This window comes from Drosophila rhopaloa, unplaced genomic scaffold (assembly GCF_018152115.1).
Source record: "Drosophila rhopaloa isolate 14029-0021.01 unplaced genomic scaffold, ASM1815211v1 contig_3, whole genome shotgun sequence".
NCBI classification, from domain to species: Eukaryota; Metazoa; Arthropoda; class Insecta; order Diptera; family Drosophilidae; genus Drosophila; species Drosophila rhopaloa.
In genome coordinates, this window is record NW_025335123.1 from 15985262 (window position 1) to 16009361 (window position 24100).

General features: G+C 38.0%; 5 protein-coding genes and 1 long non-coding RNA gene across 6 annotated transcripts in view; 2 read left to right on the forward strand and 4 right to left on the reverse strand.

The window, feature by feature from the left end:
• LOC108048473 (myb-like protein P) overlaps positions 1 to 8759 on the reverse strand; it is an 18821-nt gene extending 10062 nt beyond the window's left edge. The window contains 1 exon segment of the mRNA XM_017129168.2: positions 8426 to 8759. The gene's annotated coding sequence lies outside the window, so the exon portion shown is untranslated.
• Positions 8760 to 10621: 1862 nt separating this feature from the next.
• Positions 10622 to 11547, reverse strand: LOC108048512 (acylphosphatase-1). Its single transcript, XM_017129246.2, has one exon. It carries the CDS (start codon positions 11049 to 11051, stop codon positions 10737 to 10739), a length of 315 nt encoding a protein of 104 aa, XP_016984735.2. The 5' UTR covers positions 11052 to 11547; the 3' UTR covers positions 10622 to 10736.
• A 275-nt stretch (positions 11548 to 11822) lies between these two features.
• LOC108048513 lies at positions 11823 to 19616 on the reverse strand. Its single transcript, XM_017129247.1, has 3 exons — positions 19447 to 19616; positions 13118 to 13235; positions 11823 to 13054 (listed from the first exon to the last, which is right to left on the reverse strand). Exons 1-3 carry the CDS (start codon positions 19486 to 19488, stop codon positions 12837 to 12839), a joined length of 378 nt encoding a protein of 125 aa, XP_016984736.1. The 5' UTR covers positions 19489 to 19616; the 3' UTR covers positions 11823 to 12836.
• On the forward strand, positions 17286 to 19051 carry LOC108048514. The gene is made up of 2 exons (XR_001769490.1): positions 17286 to 18723; positions 18791 to 19051. It is a non-coding gene; the product is annotated as an uncharacterized LOC108048514 (long non-coding RNA).
• A 461-nt stretch (positions 19617 to 20077) lies between the features above and the next one.
• LOC108048519 (U3 small nucleolar RNA-associated protein 6 homolog) lies at positions 20078 to 22328 on the reverse strand. Its single transcript, XM_017129252.1, has 4 exons — positions 22137 to 22328; positions 21775 to 22078; positions 20533 to 21717; positions 20078 to 20459 (listed from the first exon to the last, which is right to left on the reverse strand). Exons 1-4 carry the CDS (start codon positions 22226 to 22228, stop codon positions 20226 to 20228), a joined length of 1815 nt encoding a protein of 604 aa, XP_016984741.1. The 5' UTR covers positions 22229 to 22328; the 3' UTR covers positions 20078 to 20225.
• A 369-nt stretch (positions 22329 to 22697) lies between these two features.
• On the forward strand, positions 22698 to 23959 carry LOC108048504 (chromobox protein homolog 3). Its single transcript, XM_017129236.2, has one exon. It carries the CDS (start codon positions 22813 to 22815, stop codon positions 23536 to 23538), a length of 726 nt encoding a protein of 241 aa, XP_016984725.1. The 5' UTR covers positions 22698 to 22812; the 3' UTR covers positions 23539 to 23959.
• The last annotated feature ends 141 nt before the right edge of the window (positions 23960 to 24100 follow it).

Here is a 24100-nt window from a genome sequence, read left to right on the forward strand (position 1 = left end):
ATAGCAGTCATTACATACTCAATTTAAATGTACAAATTGGTTATCCTTTTAAACTATTTAATACACGACATTTGCCAATTTTTGAGAGTATATTCTAATGTTGAATACAAAAGATATTTAAAATATACATAACATAAAAGAAGTTTCCCATATTTTTTGCGTGAAATATTAATAAACATATTAAGTGGTAGAAAAATTTCTTAGGCTGGCAAAAGAAAGCCCTCAGATAATTTTAAGTAATATCGATTCGGTATTAATATGGGGCTATAACAATGGTCCCCAAAAACCCAGTTAAAATATACCCAGTTGCATGGGCTAAAAGTGAGATATTATGTTATTGCAACATTGGGTCTATTATTCTGGCCGCAGCTGTGTCTGCGTAGCATTGTGTCTTTCTATGTTGTGTGACCATTGTGTGGCCTGGCTTTTGTATCTATTGGCTTGTTAAATGGCCAGCTATTTGCGGGCGAGGGGTGTTCGGGGGGTTCGGGCCCTGCTGCAACCGGGCTGGAAATCTTAGACTCAAACAAAAGCCGCCAATCGGCGACAATTTCCAACGGCAAGACGACGTCGTTAAACTGCCAATGTAATTTATTTACTACGCCTTGCGAAATACACGTCGAAACATTCACAAATCACATTAGCAGCCAACTGTTAGATTGCCTGCGAAATGTATCTGCAAAATTTTATTCTCTGTCAGGGTGCGGAGAAATACGAAATACGAAATACGAGATACGAAAAATTATGGCCAAAAACCCAAAAGCCGAAAGCCGAAAGGTAGAAACCCGTTTTCGCGGCCAGTTCTTGATGGTCACTTGGATATTATTTTGTACTTTTTATTATTGTCTTCGCTTTTTTGAAAGTTTCTATGAATGAAAGTCTTTAAAGGCGGGCTGGATCATAATAACAGATCCGCATCGATATTCTCCGTCAAAAAAAAAAAAGAAAAAACGCCGAGTATCTTGACCCTTGCTGAGAATGCCACGCGGCGTATGAGTAATGTGCGTTGCAAGGGGAAGTCGTCATCCCGATCCGATTGAAAACAACCATAACCATAACCAAAACCAAAACGAAAACCAAAACCACGAACTGGTCAAACTTGGCCGGCTGGTGGGGTCCGATATTAGCCAATGCTTTTTCCCACGCTCGCCACTTCGCAGTTTTATGCATACTGAGTGCTAACTACCTTCGTTTCATATATATCGTACTAGGTACAGTGGTTAAAGTAAAAGCCAAGTTGAATGCACCCGGCGATAAGATAGCTATACAATTCGATTCGAGTGGGTGAAATAGTGTCACTGGCCGGCATCACAATCAATTTGTTTTACTTGTCTTAAGTGATCATTTTTGGTTCGTTGGGCAACTTTAAATGGAAAGGTTTTCCTCGATAACATCACACCTTATTTTTGTAAAATATTTCCACACAACTGAGACAAAGAATGTCTTTTAATATCCAAGAATCTTATCGGAAATATGGAAAATAATCTTCTTGTAAGCTTGATTCTCTAAAAGGAGTATTGTTGGCACTCTTAAAATTTAAAAAAAAGTTTAATTAAAGGAAAACATTTTCTTGTCTTCCTTGCATTCTTAAAATGGTTTTTTTGTATTAAATATATATTTATTTATTACATATCAGACCTATTACAAAGCTGATATAATTTAGAATAAGCTATACCAGTCAGGTAATAGACTTATATTAAAATGTTTCATTCTTTTAGAGACCCCAAACCCAGTTAATATGCACTTGTTCAAGAACCTATGAATCACCTGCACAATTTCCGTCAATTTCCGGCAATTTTCAACCCACTGTGCAATGCGATTTCAGCTTTGTTTTGTTTACTTTTCGCTTAGCATTTTTTTCCTGCCATTTTGCTGGCTTTTTGCATTCGCTCGGGTATCTCAAAGTCCGCCGAAGTATATAGCATAGTGAAAATGCCGCCGAGCCGGGGTTATTTATTGTCGATTGTGAATTTTTAATTGAATTCATTTAGACAACAGCCGAGCGAGATAATTGCAATCGAAGCTGGAAACGGAATCGAAGTTTTGGGGGGGGAGCGGGTTGGGGTTTTGGATTTTTTTAGCCATTGCGCAGTCGCGGCCGAAAGACGAAACCAATGCCGAAAATAAACAAAAAATTGTATAAGCGTGACGAAAGCTTAACTTTTCTTTTCTTCATCATCTTTTTCCAGGCGGCTATTACTACAAAGTTTTTCATTTAGACGCAATCCAAGTGAGACCGATATGCATTTCAGGTTTTTTTCTATTTCGATTTTTTAGTTTTTCGATTGGGAAACTACGGTTTTCTTTCGGCATCGTTCACTTTCGATTATTGCAAAAGGTCAGGCAGCGATGCATTTGGCTGTGACGATGATTATTACGATATATAGATGGGGTTTGCATATGGGGCTTATGAGAAATGTGGATGGAGGAGGCCCGAAATCGAAATTGAAATTGAAATCCAAAATCCTCCACCCAAAACGGCATTTCAAATAAAAGCTTTTGTTTTGCGGACACGGGTGTGGCCTGAAAAAAGTGTACCCAATGACCTTGAGTCGTGCTTATGAGCAGGAAATTTCGGACAAAAAGCAAACGCAGCTCGGATCACGTAAATATATTTATCTATTGTACAACTCTCCCCGGTTGAGTCGACATTTTTAGTGGGAAAACATGGTTCTTAACTTTGTTTGCCCCAGAGTTGCCCCTTTTTTTGCCACACCCCCGCTATTTATGAAGCCTAAACACTTGGTTCTCGTTGCCAATCCCCCGCAGAAAAATCACACAGCCACTTACACTCAGAAAAACGATCCCAGCCCAGGATTCACACTTTTGTAAAATGTTTTAAGACCTGCTGTTGTACCAGAAGTTGTCCAATAATATGTATGCCTCTTTTGTAAAACACAAATTAACAAATAAAATAATTATCAAACAGAAATGATTAATAATTAAAAAAACGCAATCATTATGAGAATTTAAAGCTATTTAGTATTAAGTATTAGGATTGAGATAAAAAAACATTTTGTTTTTATGAATTAGGAATTTATATTTATCGAGATCTAAACATTTAATTAATTCCTTAAGAAATGGCTTACTGAACATTACAAATTGTTGGCTTAGGAAACTGTAACCCAAAAATCTGTACTTCTTCTTTTGCAAAATGTCTACTTATTCGTGGTTTCTCCCCGTGTATTTCCGCTACGAGTGAAAGGTGCAGTCAAGATTCTGAGCTGAGAACTTTTTGGCGAGGCTCTGAAGCCTGAGACCAGTCATTCCACCCTTTTCGGGTCTCATGTACCATTCCCATCCAATTCGCCATGAGATTTGGCCCCCAGGGCCGCTTTTGCTGCCAGTTTTTTGCTGATGCTGCCGATGTTTCTGATGTTTCTGATGTTGCTGATGTTGCTGATGTGCGCCCGGCAGCAACATGTTGAAGTTGCGCTGCCACACATCTATTGATATTTGTGAAATTTGCGAATCTGCTTTGTTTTTTTTTGCCAGATCAACAAAACGAAGCGTGACGGACGGGGTTTGAATGTAAAAAACAATTAAACAAAACTTTAAAGTTTACACTTAAATCATATAAAATATTTTCATAATTAAATAGAAATTTTAAATTATGATTTAAGTATTGTCATTGTATGTTTTTAGTTAAACTTCTGAAAAAATTTGTATACAATTTGGCAACTTTGGCAATTTAAAAATCTTGTTTACTTTGTTAAATCATTTTCTAACTTTGTTGTGCGCCCCTCTAATTATATAAATTTTTTTTTGTGTCTAAAACTTTAAGGTTTAATAAATATTTTGGTTAAGCAAGTTCGCAAAGAATTTCTCCCGCTGAAATATTTTTTGTTAAATGGCTAAACTATTCATTAGCCAGTAGTATAAATTGGAATACAAATTTGTAAAATCATTTTAAATGTCCCAAATTTCTAACCCGAATTGGAGCCACCTTTTTCGCTCCGTGCAGTTCCTCTGCAATGTGTGGACGTGGGAAAGTTCGCCCACGTTTTTTTTTTTTGGATTTATACTGTGAGATCTTGGAGCTAGGATCAGAGTCCGATCCGAAAAAATGCCCAGTTGTGCTTGGCTGGATCAGTGAAAGCTCGCATGCGGCATGTGGCATGTTTTTCGGTGCCTCTGGTCTCCGAGCTGGCTGCTCTGCATTTGTAATTGCTCGGGTTGCTTTCTGGCCGGATATCGCAGGTTAATTGACCGAAAATAAAAAACAAAATCATCATAAAAACCCGATTTGCATGTTTCGGTGGCTGGTGGCTGGTGGCCGTTGGCCAAATGTGGTCAAAAGCCAAATATGTTGGGCCAAAATATTTGCCCAAAATATACGAGAATTTTGAAACATTACGCCAACGCCAGGGCAATAATTTAAGGTCAATTGGGCCTACAAAGCTGGCTCTTTACTATATATAGAAGGGAGCTCCAAATAACCATTCTTCGAGTTACTTTTTGTTATTTTTGACTTTTGATTTTTAGCAGCCCGCATTCACGAGCCATTGAAACACTCGAGAGACCCCAAGTTATAGATGGATGGATGGATGGATGGTCTTGGATTTGGATTTGGCTGTGGGTGTATTTGTTTTTTTTTTTCATTTGTTGTGTAGAAAGCAACGAGCAGAGCAGCAATAACCCGTTTAAGTCTCATGAATAGTTATTTCAACATTAACCGTAACAAAAAATGCTCAGCAACAAAATTAAAAGTACCTTTTGCCATGCAAGTTATTAATGAGTTATCTGGCTTGGTAATTGTTTCTTTTTTTTTGCACTTTTTGCCTTTCCCGCTTTCGAGATAAGTGGTAGAAAAAATCATATTTTTAAAGGGGGGGGGGGAAATGCAAAAACACGAATGAATAGCAAATGAATGGTGAGAAAATCTGTAAGCGAAGTGAGTAATTAAATGCAATGTGATAAGAAGGTGAACAAACAACTTAATAAATGTATAATAAGTAAAAGAAATCAACTAATTTTATAGGTAAAACACAAGAAAAATGCAAAATGACTTTATAAATGTAATAAACACATAGAAAACTTAAGGGTAGTTGATAATAACATCAATATAAAACCTCAAGCTATGTATATAGTAAGAAAAAAGCATAAATTAAATTCAAATTTAATCGATTAAAAAATTATGTTATTTAGTTTCTGAATAAAAGACACAAGTACAAGTACAAGTATTTATAGACATTAAAAGCTTGATTAAAGTCAACCGCATTTAATTATTGTTTTGTCCTTAAATAATCCATTAGATTTAAATTAAGCTTTAAGATTTTGTGCGAATAATTATGTGAGTAATAGTTAAACAAGATATTGTTTATGTGTTTGGTAAATCACGTCCTGATTAAATAAACTTGTTCTTTTTATGCCCATTTCGCGTTAACTGCCAATTAAGAAATCATTAATGTAATCTATTGGCTAACGTTTGCATACAAAGTGGAAACTATTTGTTTGAATACATAATGATTGCAACACGATTCAATCAAGTGAATCACAAGAAATAACTCTATGTGTGTGCGAGTAGAAAAGGCAGATAGAATGGATAATAGAAAAAACAAGGGAGTAACATTTATGAGAAACATAAAAATCTTGATGAGGGCGTGATATTTTTCATTAGAAACGTGTACATACCTATTTTTGTGTTACCTTAAAACAAATTACCCACTAGCATGGTTCAAACAATAGATACACAGCACAATTAATATTAAATCGAACCAAAACAACGCAAAATCCGAAAGGTCGCGAAAATAAAAACAAATAAATGAATATAATAAATTTCTTGTTGACCCAATAATTTTAACCCCATTTCTCAGCAATTTAACCAATCAATCATTGTCAATAGTTTTAAGTGTTGAATAAATAATACGAATGAAGAAATTTGTATTTATTTATTTATACTTACATAACAATTTTAAAAGTATAATGATTTATTAGGAGAAAACTAAGGTATTTCAGTTTAGGCTTAAGTACCATTTTAAACACATGTGTATTAATAAGGTTTAATATAAATTAAACATTCTTTAGCCAGAAATATTTTAAGTGCAATATTGTTTAATATATAATATGTATATAGAATGTATAAAAATGTATGATGATATACGAATGTCATTTGAAAGTAAATTGTAATTTAATTAAAACTTTTGATTTGCACCTGATTTCAATTGATTTTCTCAAAGAAATCGCAATTTTCTCAATGGCACTCGCCGGCAATGATGACCTGGATCTAAGTGGGCATAGCTATATGGCTCTGGCCACATTTGTGGCCCAGTCACTCAGGCCAACTCATCCGGCGGCTCTAAGCCACGTTATCTTCTTTCACTTGAGCTTCACCTACATTGGAAGGCCGAACGGACGGCGGACGGTATCAAAAATGATCATAAATCTTTATAACCTGTATGCGCTAGATTTTCACCAACTGGCTTTTGAAACTCTCTTCTGGGTTCTGCAAGATAAATGCCACCGCCACCGCCATCGCCACCGCCACCACCCCCTTCCTGTTTAAGCTGAAAAGTGAATTTCTGCTCTTTAGCCTTCAGCCTCCGCCGACAATCGGTTGACTCTTTTTTTTTCACCACGACCACCCCCCCTACCTTATTTTTTATGGCTTTTTTTTTTGTTTTCCTGCCAGATGACTTTTTTTTGGATTTATTTTTTTGCGCGCACTTGGCCTTAATTGCGCATGCGCGCGCACTTTCAATTCCTTTCGGACCCGCAACAAAGAAAATGAAATAAAACAAAACAAAATCGTGTGGCAAATTGTGGCCGAGGCAGAAATTAGATTTCAAGCGCGGCGATAATGATGCGGCAGCGTAATAATAATTTTTAAGGGGACTTGAGGAGGGGCCAAATCCGAATGAAAATTGCTCTCGGCCCAAAGCTAAGTGCACGGCGAAAAAACCTGGTTTTAATAACTCAAAATTACCCATCAAATGTTAAACATTTATGATTTAAATATTTCCCTTACAGACACCTTTTTTTTCCACGCTTTTAAATAAGCGTATAAAAAGAATATTAAGTGTATTAGACAGAAAGTACTTGGACAAATAATTGAAATTTATTACAGATTTAAATAATAAATTGTGTAGTCTGATATATATTTTATTTTATTTATTTTTATCTATTTCCTTTTTATTTATCTATTGGCCAATCATTTGCAAGTCATATTGACAATATGATTTAATTGTTATGATTAGCTTTAAAATCTATTTAAAGAACTGATTTTTGCTTCCTGAAAATAAGCCTAAAAATCTGTAAGTGCAGCCTTAATATTGCTAAGTGTTTTGTTTTATTAACATTAGACCATATTTTTCTCTTAAGAAAATATTACATAAAATAGTTTTATTCCGTCTCAACACTTTAGAGGTTTTCTGGAAAAAAAAAACGATTTAAGGCCAAGTGCAACTGCCCAACCCAGAAAACAACTCGGCCAGGTATCAGACCATTATCCCCTCTAGAAGCCCAGTTCGGATAGGTCAAGTATATGGACGTCAGCCGCGATTTTTACTGCACTTTATGGGCTTTACGAGTGCGCCGAGTGGCAGTGTATGAGGCGCAAAAAATTAAAAACACACCGGAGCTCGAGAAGAGAAAAGAGCTCAAAGACGACAGATACTCGCATATTTCTAGAGGCTGACCAGAGCATGTTTTCGTTTTTTATACTTTTTTCCCCAGTTTTGTATATATTTTCTGTAGTTTTTTTGTTTTTTGTGTCTTTTCTTCGTTTTGCCAGTGGGGCCAACAGGTTCGTTGGAAGTTGGGAAAAAGTCAAACGGCTCAATAATCGAAGACGGCTCAGAGTTTTTGAGTCCGCGACTCCGAACTCCAACTCTTCGAGTCCGGATAAATGAGGACAACAACAGCGACAACTTTAATGAGGTTATGCCTAGGTGTGCGTGTGTGTGTCCCAGCTGGGATAGGCACACAGAGAGAAAAAGTTGTGGGACCCATTTTAAAAGAATACTTGTTCTAACTCGTTTTTGGCAAGTAATTACAGTCTGCAAGAGCTAGTACTCTATTTATATTTCATAAATTAATTTTTAAGTTAATTCTTACAATCAATGTTTCATATTAAATTAACAAATTGTTTATACTAGTTAAGTAAATTGAAGATATGGAGTTAATATCGCTTTGGTTTTGTTTTAATGCCAAATTAAATAAATTTAAACTGGTTTCGTTTTAATTTCAAAGTTATTCAAATTTATATAATATTAGGCAAGCCTTTTATAATGTTTAAAAATGATTTCTCCTTAAAACCCATAATTATTTCCTCTGCACAAAAGTCAAGTTCGATATTTGCTGCCCTCCAAATGCAATGACAAAAAATCAGCGCATTAAATAAACCAAAAATCAAGCAATACGAAACAGAAAACCAAAATATTAAACCCAGCGAAAGAACAACAAATGAGTGGAAATATTTGCTTACCTCTTCCTCCGGTTTAGTGGCCTGTAATTGCTGTTGACTCTTTAGATGTTGTTTTGGTTATTGTTTGCCCGCTTAATGTGGCTGCATTATTTTCATCTGTTGCCGCACAGCAACGGAAAGCCAACAAAAAAAAAATCAATTTGCACAATAAAATTGATTTTACAACGTGTAAAATTCCACAAATTATGCCCGAAATGCGTTTGATTTTCACTCAGCCACCACACTCGAAAAAAAAAGCCACGAAAAAAAACCGTTGCACGCCTGCGCTTTTCAAATGTTCCCAGCTCGGATCGCAATTTTCATCCGCAGCGTTGGCCCACCGTCGACTTTCACGTTCCAGCGCTCGAAGCAAACTGAGCGGCAGAGCGCCGGAATCAGAGTCAGCGGACGTCGACTGCGACTGCGGCTGCGACTGCGACTGCGGTCCACCGATGAAGCCGCTGATCAGATATGGCGGTCCAGCTTTTTTATAGACCTTTTGAGAGAAAACAATTTGACATAACAAGGTTTGAATAATACTCTTTTTCCTGCGACTAACTGCAAATTATTATTATAAATTTAATCGGATTTAGTTTGGACTTTTATATAAAACAAACTATATTTTACACTTTTTTTTTATATATATACAAAATTATAATCTCAGGCTCCAATGGTTACGTAAGCGTATAATTATATTTTAAGTTATTATTTTATTTCTACATATTAAAAAGGGTATTAACTATTTTATTTTGTACGTTTTCCTAAGTTATTTCTACCTTCAATTTTGGCATACAAAAATTACATTAAAATACATATTTTAATCAATACATTTGTGCCTAATATTTAAGCTGATAAATAGCTCAGGCTTAGTCACCACTGACTGCGGCAAAATCCGATTGGTGATCATTGTCACAGACTGGGATTTATATATTCGTTGGACTTATATTTCGATGCCGCCGCCCAAGTTTTATTTCCTCTAATTTTGTGGTTTTTCGCATATGGGTCGAGTCCATACCTTACATGCATAAGATACACGGTGAAAAATTGTGTTGTAAACATTTTCAAATTGTATGTCCAAGAATATTGCTTAAACAATTTTTTAAAGTATTATATTAGTATATGCAAAACTATTTAAAAAGCTAAATAAGTTGGTCTTATATGATCTTTAATCTTAATGATTTATTTTTCATTTATCTATATAAAAAAATGGTTTGTATAGAAATAAATCTATTAGAAATGGGAGAATTTTTTGTCATTCTCAGGAGAAGGTTTTTAGGAATGGAATTTTTTTAACACCCTAATGAAAAATTAACTTAGACATATAGACTAAGTCAGAATTTCTCAGTGTACCAAATAGACAAATAGATACCCGGCTACCTGTTGCACACTCACACATTCTGGTAATGGCCGTCCGCAAATTGACCCATAAAATTGTAACGTTGCTTGGGCCATGATAGATTAGCCGTCCATATATCATTGCAGATACATTATCTGAGTGGAGTGATGGCCAGTGGAGGGGAGAAGGGGAATCGGCAATCGGCAATCGGCAATCGTATCCGCGAGTGCATAAATAACCATCCGTGGCTGTATGTTTGGAGTATGTTTGGATCGTGTCGATCGAGGCGGCGATCATGTCTCCGATTTGCATGCCAAGCAGCCGGGAACATCGCTGGATTATGCATCCGAGGCATGCGATATCCGATCGGCGATGGCCACAAGGCTATCCCCTCCCTCGGTCATTATCATTAGCTTATTGGTCACGATCGGCCCTAGAACAAACCGAGGAGGCCTCGAAGAACCGAACGCACGGGTCATTTGGGGAATTGCATAAATCAGCCATCGCACAATCGTAATGATCCCAGGGAAATTCCTGCAGCCTCACAACATATTTTCTATAAGAATTTGTTTGGTACTTGCTGGTAAAAAAGAAATTATAAGTATCTCATTACCGAAATAAGATAATTTATATAAATTTAACGACTTGTAAGTAATGAAAAAATAATATTACGTATACAACTTTATAATTTAATTTATTTATGTATATTTAAAACAAATAAAATAAAGGCTTTATCATTTTATTTAAAGCGATTTAGTTGTGAAATAATATTTTTCTGGTTGAATGCACTCTTTAAATTCGACCCTTGCAAGCAAAGTTTAATGACATAAATGAATGAATTCAAAACTTTAGAAATATTAAAATAAATAAAAAATGTTGAATGCTCTCATAACTATTTTATTAAACTGAATAAATATCAACATCCAGTTATAAAATTTAAATCGTGTTCTTAGCTGCTCTTCTTACTAGTTTATTAAACTATAACATTTAATTTGGTTACTTTTTATCCACCTTAATTTCAAAGGTCTTGTAGGTGTATTCCTCAATGGCCTTCAGGTTCTTGATGACGAACTCCTTGATGGCCTGCACATATTCGGCGGCGGCCAGGATGAGCTTCTTGAAGGCCTCGATCACCTTGCCCTCGCCCTGCAGCTGACCCTTATACACCTCCTCCGAGACCTGGGTGATGAATCCCCGGAGTCCCAGTGACTTCGCCTGGGCGAGGGCAAATAGCTCGAAGGCCTCTTTCGGCACTTTGCCACGGATCTCAAAGTCACAGCCCATGATCGGTTCTCCTTTTTTGTCAGTCATTTCGGGTAAATTTAATGTGCCCCAAAAAAAAAAGTGTTTTATTTGCCGCCGAAATGCTCAGTGAACTTGTCGACAAAGTCTCAGCACCCCATGACCCTGACTTTGAACCTCCCAGCTCCGATCGTAATTGCGGCCAATTTACGTGTACCATAATCGCTGGAAGAAATCAGCCACAGCAGGTTACATTCCCAGCAGCAAACAAAAAAAGACTTCCAACAAATTAAGACCTCTTAGAGGCTTAGCAAAAAAGTATTAGTTAAAAATAGTTAAAAAAAAAAAAACAAAAAGGGAGAAAAAAATACACACAGCAAATTAAATTATAAACAAAAGTAAATATAAATCACAAGGCGGTTTCAAGTCTTTGGCGGCATGTGCATCTGTATCTGTATCTTTGTATCTCGGCAGCAACGTATCTTTGCATCTCAGGCCCCGCTAAAAGCGATCTATCTCGACTTTTTTCCTCCTCGGTTCTTCCGCTAAAACAGGCACCTCCGTCCGCCTGCGGTTGTCGGTTTTATATAATTTTTTTCACAGAGTTGTCATGCGGAGGATAAGAAATAATTAGAAATTATATAAATTGCTTAATTATAATAAGCTTGCAGCACGACAACAACACAGTAGCAAGATAACAATTTCCCATTAGCGAAAAGGCAACGAATACAAGACACTCTGTAATAAAACAGACATATACGCAAAACTCTGAAATAAATTCCAGTTTACAAGAGGTTTAAAATGTATATATAGTATTTGCGTAGGTTGATAGTCAAATAGTTGCAGAAATCAAAAGTTTATTTTTAATGATTTTTTAAAAATAATAACAGTTAAAAGGTATAACAGTTAAATGTGGTTGCTTAATGATATTTAGGTTTGATTAAATATCCAAAACAATAACCCAAGAACTTAAGTTTCCGTGTAGGATTTTTTCAAATTTCGATATCCTTTAAGTTTTCAGGTAAATGTAGGATTCAAAATTCTAAAATATTATTTTTTCCATTATGAACATTAATGTCATTTAAAATATATTTATTCATCATATTTTATATATACCGCTTTCGAGGTTTTTGAAAAATGGTCATGGCTTTTTTTTGTTCAAAAATCTACACTAATATTATTGATATTACAACTTGCAACCAAATATTATATAAAAGACACTTCTAGTTGCCCTGATTTTTTTCTGAGAAAGCTGAATCTAGTATGATTTTTTTACTCTGGGACAGTTGCACAAATGGAGATGACACAATAAATGCCAGAGGTGCGATTGCGATGGCTTGCCCCCGAGTCGAGTACCAGATAAAGGTAATGCCCTCCAGTTGGCGATCTCTGGGCATGGGAATGGGAATGGGGATGGGAATGCGGAGGAGTTGACAACCTTTGGAGGGTCGTAATCGGAGTCCACTGGATTTTGCAACAGTTGGCACGTGACGTCAGGCCCGCCAGTCTTTCCCAGAAACTCAGCCCTCAGGCAATTATGGCCCATTATCCCAGGAACGCGGGGGGGAGGGATCGGGCAATTATGGTGATGTAAGACATGGCCAGATGTTGTGAGTTTAGCATATTATAACCACAGATAGCTGGTATGTATGTGTGCATATATATATATATATTTAATGGATTCCTGTAAATAATCTGCGTGCGTATATCTGAGTTTAGCTTAAGACACGTATAAAACTATATATGGAAAGGTCGTACACAAAAAAAAATACATTAACATCTAGAATAGATTCTTGTTTTCTTCACACAAGTTATTCGATTTGCAAAAAAAAATTAAGGCCTTTGGAACGATCTTTACGTCCGGCAGATGCAGAGGGTGTCCAGAAGGAAGACGGCCGCATTGATGATCATCAGGGATCCGGCTCCGATGGCCTGGCGCTTCCTGTCCGGGAACGGGGACCATCCGTGCCACTCATCGATCACCAAAGCTCCGGAGGCCACAAAAAGCAGGCAGCCAATCAGCGAGAACAGGGCATTGAGCCGCTTCTCCACCAGCGAGTTGATCACATGACCTGCAAAATAGGATTCGGGTATGGTTCAGTATGGTTCATTCGACACAATGCAACACAACTCACCGGCGAGCAGAACGCCGCAGATGACCGTGAATCCACCGATGGTGCCTGCCACAATCACCGGACGCGAGGAGAGATTTCCAACCGTCTCGTACAACACAATGCAGGCGATGGCAATTGCCTGGATGGGGTAAATAAAATCATAGAGGATCGTTAGCAGGGTTTACTAGGAAAAATGTTTGAACATTTTGACGTAATTTTTATAGGAGTTACTCAACATTTTATATCTGGCAATTACCATTAACTGAATAACATTTGGAGCACATCTATCCAGCCGCTTTAATTGATCAATTGCTATAAATTATTCCCCACTTTCTACAGACGATGTCATTTTCGAATTTTACTACTTGGTAAATTTAATTGCAAGTTCAAGTATTTCTTCACAAATCGCAGTTTTTTCAATACCTAAAGCTTTCAATACTTTTGTTACGCACTATTCAATGAAAAAGCAAACAATAAGAGTTTCTCTAAAGTCGAATTATTTATTTTCCTTATTTCAAGTCCCATCCCAAGCACATATATTTAAAAAATATTTATTAAAGCCGCAGGTTTTGTTTCTCTAAGTAGTAAAAATGGTTAAAAAAAATAAGAACAAAAAAAATCATTTTCTATTTAAAACGACATATTAAGATAAAATCATAATTAAATTTTTAATATAAAAAAAAAAGATTTTGTTTATCTTTTTTTTAATCGAATATTTTAAGAGCCCAAGACAACGAATATATCGCCCACAAAGATGGCTCCGTGGGCGAAACTCAAGATGCCGGAGACCAGCAGCACTTCCTTCTCCGCCGCCGACTTGCAGTAATCCAGCCACTGGTCCAGGATAATGATACCCGTGGTTACGAACAGGACAAAGCCGCCGATCGAGAAGAGGATATCGAGACGCTTGTCCACAACGGTTCCTTCAACATGTCCTGAAAGATAGCCACCATTTTAACCGGAACCCGAGGATCTAAGGACAAGGATTTACCTGTTGCTATTACAAGGCAGACGATTAGGTAACCAACCAAAGTGCCATAGACCACCATCGCTTGTCTGATAAAGGTCAGATCCGATATGCTCCCGATCAGGACAATGATCGTGACGTTGAAGACCTGGGAGTTAAGGACTCGATACTCAACAAATGAGACACAAATTCACAGACGGACACACTCAAAGATAGATACAAATGGCACACGGACAAAAAGTCAGAAAGATAGAACGATAGATAGTTCTCAACACAGACTTAACAGCTTTCCTGCTCACAAAGCACATTAGATCTAAAGTAGATGTTGTGTATTAAGTTTTTCGAACAATGCAATTACCAAACTTTCATCAATTGTTTCCCAATCCCTCAAACGTAATTAATCCCTTTTGTCTAACACTAAAACACACACTATGTCAAAAAAAACGACCTGATAATTTTATCCGCGGCATGTACTTAATGGATTTTATTTCTGACCATATGCTTCTGTACTCTGTTGTTTTATGTTTTTTACGTATTTGCTAAAACGACCGGAAGTTCTGCCATAAAAGCCCACGAAAAAAAAGCGCCAAAAGCGTTGTCAGCACGAAAATATGATTTATAAATTTCTAACTTTACAAATTACTTCGTATTTTATTTTAATTAACTGTCACAAAAGTTAATGAATCAATAAACGTTTTTACTGAACGATTTACTGAAGCTAAGGCCATAAATACTTGAAGTATTGTTAGTTATTAAAAATAAATATAGAAATGAATGTAATTAAAATAAAAGTAAATGAGTAAATATTTAACACTGTTTTCCCAACAACGAAGTCATAAATAAAACTCGTCATTAAAAATGCCCATCACATCTTGAGCTTCCACAAACCACTCCATATATCACAATAGAAATAGGCGACAAAAGCTGCGGAATTAATTCAAGCACCACTCCCCCATTTGCTTATCAAATATGAAAATTATTTCGATACTGCCGGGCGACAAAATGACAGCGACAGATATGGCTTTTATTGCGATAAATTGACGAGCCATCGAGGGCCAATATCCGACAGTGGGCCATCGCCAAGTGCGACACACCCGTTGGCAATCAATCAATTAGGAGAGAAGACGACCTGGCTAATTGGTTTTGGGGAAAAACTTCCACGCCAGGATGCAGGCCAACCTTGTTGACATTGTAATGCAAGGAGGTTGGTAATAGGTCATTAGGTCATTAGGGTTCCGGAACGGGCAAAATAAAATAAACAAATGCCATATCCATATCCATATACCCATCTTAATGCGTTAGCTATACCCTATATCAGTATGAAGTTCGTTTGGTTTGTGAAATACATATATTGTATATAAATAGATATTGCTGTGGGGGGCCTTCCTGTTCTTCCCCGGCCATTATCGGTGTCAATAATTGCCGAAAGTTGTTGCCATTTACCATTTAGTTACACCCCAATACGTATATAGTTTATGTGCGGTTTTTTATTGTTTAATTGTCACGCCCAGAAATCGGAGATGGGGGGAAAGTGAACCCAAAAATGACATAAACACCCAACTAATCGTGAAATTCGAAGAGCAGAATCGCATTAATGGGGCATATATTTGGGGAGTGGGACCCTATAGATGGCGTTCGTATCCCATTAACAGTGGGAAAATGCTGCTCATTACCATTCGTAATTGTTGAATAGACAGTTTTATGTGTTCCAGGGAAGTCACAAAGCTAAATCTTAAATAGGAAGCCGTGCTGAGCGTTTATTGGTAATATCCACCATTTACTAATTTGTTGTTCAGCAAAAAAGCTTTAAAAAAAACCTAAGAAAGTTTATGATTAATTTCTGTAGAAAACTAGATGCTAGAATTAACGGAAAATCGTTTAAAATAAAAGAGTTATAAAAGAGTTTTCTACAAATGTTGCAATTTGTAAGCCCAATCTTAAAAAAATATATATTTGCTTTTCATTTTTTATTATAATCTTTAATAGCAACACATAGTCGAAAAAACCAGCTTTTGGCCAACTTTTTTTTCCTGCGAATCCGTTCATGGTTAATAATAACTAAATAAAATAAACGTTTTCCTCGAATTATCACAACTATAAAATGCGCTTCCGTATGACTAAGAGTTGTTTACTTGCGATGGCTGGTATTATTAATATATAATATTCCCAACCGAGAAACACCAGTTGATTGCGCCCTGGACTTTGGCAATTGGTATTTTTGTTGCAAATAACTGGGGGAAAACCTAAGCAACGCCCCCAAAAAATACAAAAGTCTAGTTACTGACCAAAAATAGTTGGAAACTGACAAAAATGAACCCAAAAACCCATTTGGTTGTCAAGCTTCGGCAAAGCCGTAGATCAATTTTATTTTCAATTGATATCGTTAGTATGGGCCATTCATTATACCGCCACCTGACATGCCATTGAATTTGGCGGGGATAAAAATGAAGAAAGGGGGGGAAAAAAAAAGCGGGGAATCCGCACACAAATCAATTAAATTCATTTTCAAGAATACGCTGGATAGGAAAAAACAACAAAATAAACAGAAAATGCGCCTTCCCGATTTGCAGTTAAAGCATTTATTAGCCCGTAAAAATATTTACGAGCCAGTTGCCAGAAATTGGAGAGGGGAAAAATGTCGATGGCAAACAATGGGCCATGTTCTTATCTTACGCTTGAGTTCTATTTGCCTTTCAGCTCACACAGCCAGGAGACAAATATTTGAGAAGTGGTTATTATTTGCCCATTGATTTTCACTTTTAACCAAAAATAATAAAGTAATAACACGAACAATAGCAACGCTTGGTCAGATAATCAAGGAACAGCCAGTGCCCAATTAGCCATTCTGTTAGCGCTCCATTGTTTACTCAATGCAACCGACCTTTAGGGGATCGCACATGGCGTATGCGTAATGCGTGCCAGATTTTCAGTTTTTTTTTTTGGCCATGTGCACGATGATGTCATCGTGTTAGCTGCTGTTTTTGGCTGCACCGGGAAAAATAGAGTCTCTTTCTGGACCGGATGTTTATTATGTTTTAAAATATAACACTTATTTAAATGCGATTTTACTAAAAATAACTTTTAATAATGCAAGCATTATTTTCGTAGATGATAAAAGAGTATTCTTGATTTATATATATAATTTTAATATATATATTATAATTTTAATAATTGGTTCTCATTTTAGAACAAATTTTTAGATAAATTAGATGTCCTTAAAATGTTAGCTAGCTTAATTTGTTTCGTTTTCTGGTATTTAAGCTAAATTACATGACCTCAAGGTGCATCCCAATACAGTTCAGTGTGATGATTTTCCAACCTAATCCCGATTAGTAAGTGAATGAATCGGCGAACGTGATTGCACGCCCGTCCCATAAAGAGGGTGTGGCGGATTGGACCGGACGGGCGGACCTGATCCGCATTTCAATATGTATATATATGTTGACCGAGTGCCCGGCAAGTGGGTCGCATTGCAGTGATGTAAGCATCGGAATAATTCGCAGTTGACTCATTTGCCGGGAGCTGAGCTTCAAGATCAGGCAAATTCATATATGGTGCTCATTATATATATATATATGGTGCTCTTATATATATATATTTAAATATAAAGAAAAAACACCATGAAACTCGAGAGTAAAAGAGGAAAATGAGGCTATTATATGCTGATAAGGGAATTTATGAAAACAACAATACTTCTTATAAATTAAGAAAGAAAATATCAAAAGACATTAATATTCTTAAAGGAAATTAAAGGAAAGGGAAATCTTGTGAAATCAATGTTAAGCTAGGATGCAATTTTTCACCAATTTCTCGGCTCAGATTATGACTGATCGTTGTGCTGTTAACGAATAATGTAAACAAGCCCCAGTTGACTCATCAATGCAAATAAATATTTGCATTTAGATTATTCTCCACTGACTATATTAAAAGAGTTTTGTGTCACAACTTGTATACCATATATACAAATATTAAAACAAGATTTGTCGTACGGTTAACAACTGAATGTGAAATATATAATTAGATAACCCAATCAGAAATAAATATACACATTTTCGGGGAATTCGATTAATTAACGCAGAAAGACAACATTATAGATTATAATAAATAATGACAAATCGCTTAATATATTTTAGATAAAATTTGGAGCTTTCAGACCAAATGTCATTGCAAAAACAAAAGTTGTTCCGAGTGGCTTTTTATTTTTATATATAGTATTTCAGCATTATCTACTGATTTGCTCTCTTTCGAGCTCACAATATCGCCGCAATGATTTCATATGTGCTTGGTCCAAAAATAAAACCTGGATCATTGCGCCTAAGTGGGACACAAAAATAATAAACTGGCAACTAACATACTAACATACATATACTTTTGATAATTTTGTCATGAAACTAACTTTTACAATTTTCAAGGCAATTACCTTTAGTAAAACCCACCTGGCAAATGGGAAATAAAGGCCAGTTGGACAAAACAAAATGCGATTGAAAAGAATGATCTAATGTCGGCATCAAGTTGGGCTACAGTTGGCTTTTTAGCATGTATTAGGCCGTTGGGAACCCCGAAAAAAAGAATTCAGTAGGGGAGAGATGTTATGACATCATTGAGTCGGGAGCACGCATTAATTCAAGACCTTCGCACCAACAAGAAATTCAAAAACAGAGTACCAGAAACCATGAAGTCATAGTGCTTTGTTTTGGTAAAAAAAAACCGGTTTGCCTTTTTTCCAGACCGGGTATGAAAAACAACAATAACTCCAGAGACGCAACAGGAAATGGAATAAATTCGGGGAAGACGAAAGGAAGACGTTTATGTACAAAAAATAAATAATTGGAATACAGTCAGCACTTTCAACTCGAAGCTGCAGCTGCCTCATATAAAATTTGACTTTTATCCAATGTTTATTGAAATTTAACAGATACATTTTTGGTAAGATGTTTAAAACCAACTTTTGACTCTACCATCTCTAATAAAATATTTTATTGCTATTATTTTTTATTTTTGCCATTTAAGTATAAATTATAACAAGCAATTTATTAGTTTAAAATAGCTCAAGTAAATTTGTAAATTATTATAATAAAAAAACTCACATTGCCAGCTATAAAAAAATGTAATAGAAAAAATGACAAACATTTATTTTATGAAAGAATTGGAATTCAAAATGATTTAATTAAATTTTTGTTGTTTAAATGCTAGGTTGAAATGCGTTTTTTATATTCAAATAAAATATGTATTATTATTCGGCAGTTAAACAAAATACCATTTATAAGTATTTTATACGGCACAGAATGTGTTATTTTCAAATTTAAACCAAAATTCAGATTTGCATTCATATTTATGAAGCAATTTCTATATTTAAAGACAAATTTTTAATTAAATTACTCACCAGCTCAATGATTTTCAGCAACAGGCGATTGTTGAACTCCATGGCAGTCGATTGAGATTTCGCTTTCGTTGGCTCTTATTTGGAGGGATTGGATCAGATCGTATAAGCCGATTATATGGGACCTGTTGCGTGTTGATTCCACGACGTACGTAAGTTAACTGAAATGGTCAGCCACTGCTTAAAGCAGTCCGGTCACTGTCGAATTTGTTCGACGAACATGTTCGGTTCGACAAAATGTTCGTCGTTGGTGGTCGTGTTCGCATCCAAATTTTGTGTTCAACGTTTCATATGGACGACACGAGATCATTAACTGCCAGACTGCACCAGGCAAAATAAAAAGCCTTAAAACAAAAACAAAAATATGCGACTAGCCGTCATTAAAAATAGATAGATTAAATAAATAGTCATCAAGGCAACTACTGTTTTACTTTCATCCGCTGACATGATCCCTCTAAAAATGTTCTACAAATGAAGTTCGCAAGCAATGTTAGCACTAGTTGGTTGCAAATGTTGTTCTTCTTCGTCGAACAATTCGTTAACCAAGGTCTAAAGTTAATAAGTTTAATTAAAAAAAACTTAAGCTTTAGCCTCAGATTCAGACCTCTATCGTTCTCAAATAAAATTTCAGCGATTCCATCTCTTACAATTTATATATTCACAACTTAATTTTTTACAACAAATTTTTATAAATTCTTAAAATAGAATCTATTAACTTTAGACGGGGTAGAGGATTGACTTAGGAAGTAAATAAGAAAACAGAAAATAAACTAGAATATCTTTTAACCAACTAAAGAAGCGCCCACATAGGCCAGAGCCCGCTCCGCCTCAAAAGCGGCGACGTATTGGGGTTCTAGGGTGGTGAGGGCGCGCTGTGTGAGCAGGGAGATGTTCTTCGTCTCGCCGTGATCCCGCTCAAAGGCGAGGTACTCCACCCAAACGCGTGGCTCTGTCTTGCCAAAATAGCAGGCCATGAAGTCGTAGCACATGCGCCAGTACTTGAGGCTAGCTTGATCCTGCGGTAGAGTAAGTAAATGACTTGGTTAAGTATCTATTGATTACTAACAAGTAACGAAAAGAAAAACTTACGTGAACCGCTACACTAGACTCCAGCTGGACCATCTGGCGATGCAGGGCCAGCGACATGGGCGGCTGGACGGCCAGCTTGGCGTACTCCTTGCGAGCCTCCTCCACGGATCGCTCCTGCCACAGATAACGTAGGTAATCGGATCGCAGCTCGCCAAACTCCGGCCACGCGGACTTGCAGGCGAGGCCGTAGATCTCGTCCAGCCTCCGGGCGCCCAAGCTGTCCTGCCTGGTGCGATAATACAGAATAACACTGCGCCACAGCAGCAGCGCCTCACTGCCCATGCTCTTCTGGACCTTGTTGAATAACTCATAGATCAATGGCTCACTATCGCTTTGGATGTGCGTAACCAGCAGGAGTTCATGCATCTCCACGGAGGAGTCGCTCTTCAGTGCCTCTGTGAGAATGGTGACCGCAGCCTCCCGTCCACTGGGAGCAGTGCAGAGCATCTTCCTCAGCGTGGAATAGTGTTTCACACCCATCAACTGAGAGCGATGACCCGCTTGTAGAGCATCCGCCAGGCACTGCTGCTTAAGAATACGCTCAGTCTTTCCATCGCTATTTAAGGCCAACATCGCATCCAAATAAAGGTTCCACATCTCCGGCGTTTGCAGCTCCTCCACCGCAGATTTGTAGACCGTGACGCATAGCTGAATGCGTCGCTTGAGAGAGCGGGCATTAACAGTGCGGGATTTTTTGCTGGCCGGCTCATCATCGCTAGTGTCCAGCTCATCCTCCTCCAGGTCGCCCAGGTGAAAACCGCGCAGCTCCCGCTGGGCAAGCAGGTCCCACAGGCCCGGCTCCCTGGGAAACTTCTCCTGCATATCATCGATTATTAGGCGCTGCAGCTTGCCTGTCAGTTCCTGATGATCTTCACAGCTCTCTAGGAGCTTCACGAAATAGTCCAGATGGGTGATATTGGCCATACTATTGCGGTAGACTGCTTCAACGCGTTCCAGTTTAATATCCTGCTCGGAGAGCGTGTTTTCGGCTAGATTACGTTCGTCGTTGGCTAAAGAAGCCTCTTGAAGCATAATATCAAAGAAGCATTTGTTGAGGGTCTCTGAAGCCGGATGTCGCTGAAGGCCGCGCAGCAGGATGTCCTTAACACGATCAATATTGAGGCGATTGTACTCGTACAACCACAAGGCGGCGTCCACCCAAAAGTCCGGCATGTCGCCATGGTACTAAGGTTTGGGTAAGAATTAAAAATTGTGAAAGTGAGCAGACCGGAATATACCCACCAGCAGCATCTTTTCGTAGATGCCTGCCACCTCCACCGGATTGGACTTCTTGCTGAACTTGATCCAGTTGCTCCACAGCCGCCTGTCGTGGTTAAACTTTCCCAGAGCCTCCCTGTACAGGCGCATGATCCGAGTTGCTATGGAGGCCTTTAACCCGGTCAGCTTCACGTGCATCTTCTTCTCCTTCTCCACGATAGTCAGGTGCATTTGTTTCTCGTACAGTATGAACTCCAGGTAGTCACTTATGGTCAGGTGGCTCTTGGTGATCTTCAGAAAGAGTCGTTCGCGCCGGCTAACGATTTCTCTGCAAAAATAATGAATAAGTTGGAAGCTTACACTCCAAAATTAAGTGCACCACTCACCTGACTTGATCCGCCGTGAATACATTGTAGTTCTTCATCTGCTCGTACTCCGGCAGCAGGCGCTCCTGCATCTCAGCTATGAACTCACCCATTGTTGCTCAGTTTCTACTAATTAGTTTATAATGATATTGTTTATTTCTTTAAAAACAAGCGCACGTGCAACGCAAACGTCTGATTATCGATTGTAAGGCTGGTCAGTTATCGATAACACAAAGGGATGGCAATAAATAATTTGTATTGCTTTTAGAAAATTATGAATCGTTTTTCTCAAGTGTGAGCTGAAAAATAAATACATTTTAATCAGCAATTCATTTATTTAATTATTAAGTAGTACAATTTAATGTTAACCAATCAAATCAGAGAACTAATGATTTCTAATCATAATAGAGAAATGAAAAAAATTATACGCCGGCATCAAACTTTAAATTCCACTGAGCATTCATTTGTTTTCATTTTTATATACTTTTATTTTAATTATATTTTATATTATTATATTTTACATATTTTACCTGCAAAATGCACCTGTCATCGCTAGCGATATTTGCCGATTGTTGGGAGGAAGGAGTTGCGCATCTCCAACTCTTCTTCTTTCACCTACAAATCGCACCAAATTTTTTGTAACGCCGAGAAAAACAATAAATACACATTTCAAACGATAAAGTAAACGGATCTAACAATGGCCGAATTCTCAGTGGAACGCGTGGAGGACAAGCGAACGGTGAACGGACGCACGGAATACTACCTGAAGTGGAAAGGCTATCCGCGGAGCGAGAACACTTGGGAGCCGGTGGAGAACCTCGACTGTCCGGATTTAATCGCCAACTTTGAGGAATCGCTGAAGAACAACAAGAAGGAGACCAAGAAGCGCCTGTCCACCTCCTCCACGCCAGACTCCATCCGCAGCAAGCGCAAGAGCTTCCTGGAGGACGATACCGAGGAGCAGAAGAAGCTAATTGGCTTCGAGCGCGGTCTAGAGCCATCGAAGATCCTGGGCGCCACCGACTCCTCAGGCCACCTGATGTTCCTGATGAAGTGGAAAGGCAGCGACCATGCAGACCTGGTGCCGGCCAAGCTGGCCAATATGCGATGTCCCCAGGTGGTAATCCAGTTCTACGAGGAGCGCCTTACCTGGCACACGGGCAGTGGCAATGGCAATGGCAACGGCAGCTCCGGCAATCTTACGTCGGGCGGCCTGGGCTCCGGTGGAGGCAGTGGCGCCGGCGACGACACTGCTCCTGGCAGCGTGGGTACCACCGGCGGCGGTAGCAATGCCGAGGGCGTTGACGAGGAGGATCCGGAGCAGGAACCGGCCAGCCCCATTGGCAGCATCAACCAGGACGAGAACGCTAAGCCGGAGGAGAGCAGCGAGTTGGACAACGGCCAACTGGATGCCGATGACTAGTTGGGAGGGCGAGGTCTCCAACTTCGACTCCAGATGGCTGTTTCGGATTTGCCCGCTTGTGTGGATACATACACGCCGTCTCTACAAACATACGATATATACATATTTGGTAGCGTAGCCCTTAAGATCGATTTACTAAAGCTCTGAGGGAGCTCAAATTCGCGGTAGTACATATAAAATGTGACTTTTTTTTATCTCCATATTTTAGTTTTAAAGTCCCATGAAAGTTTTAGGACCATAAATCGCAGTGTAAAATACAATTGTCCTTGCGTACATGTGTCCGTGAGTGTATGTTGAAAAGGACGAATAGGGACCGGCCACAAGACTCCCCATAAAGCAGCTAGAGTTAGGGATCCCGACCATCCCGTAAACTAAGTTTTGACCACTGTAAAGTAATAAAGTTTGCACATTCTCAAACGGACATTGTCAATCTTTCCCTGAGGAACCAAAAGACGCCAGCGGCGCAACCCACCTGGATACTTAATGGCCAGGTGTTTAGCTATTTTTATAAAAGGTTTCTTTTATATTTATTTGTTATTTTTTTCAGCCTATGAAAAGCATT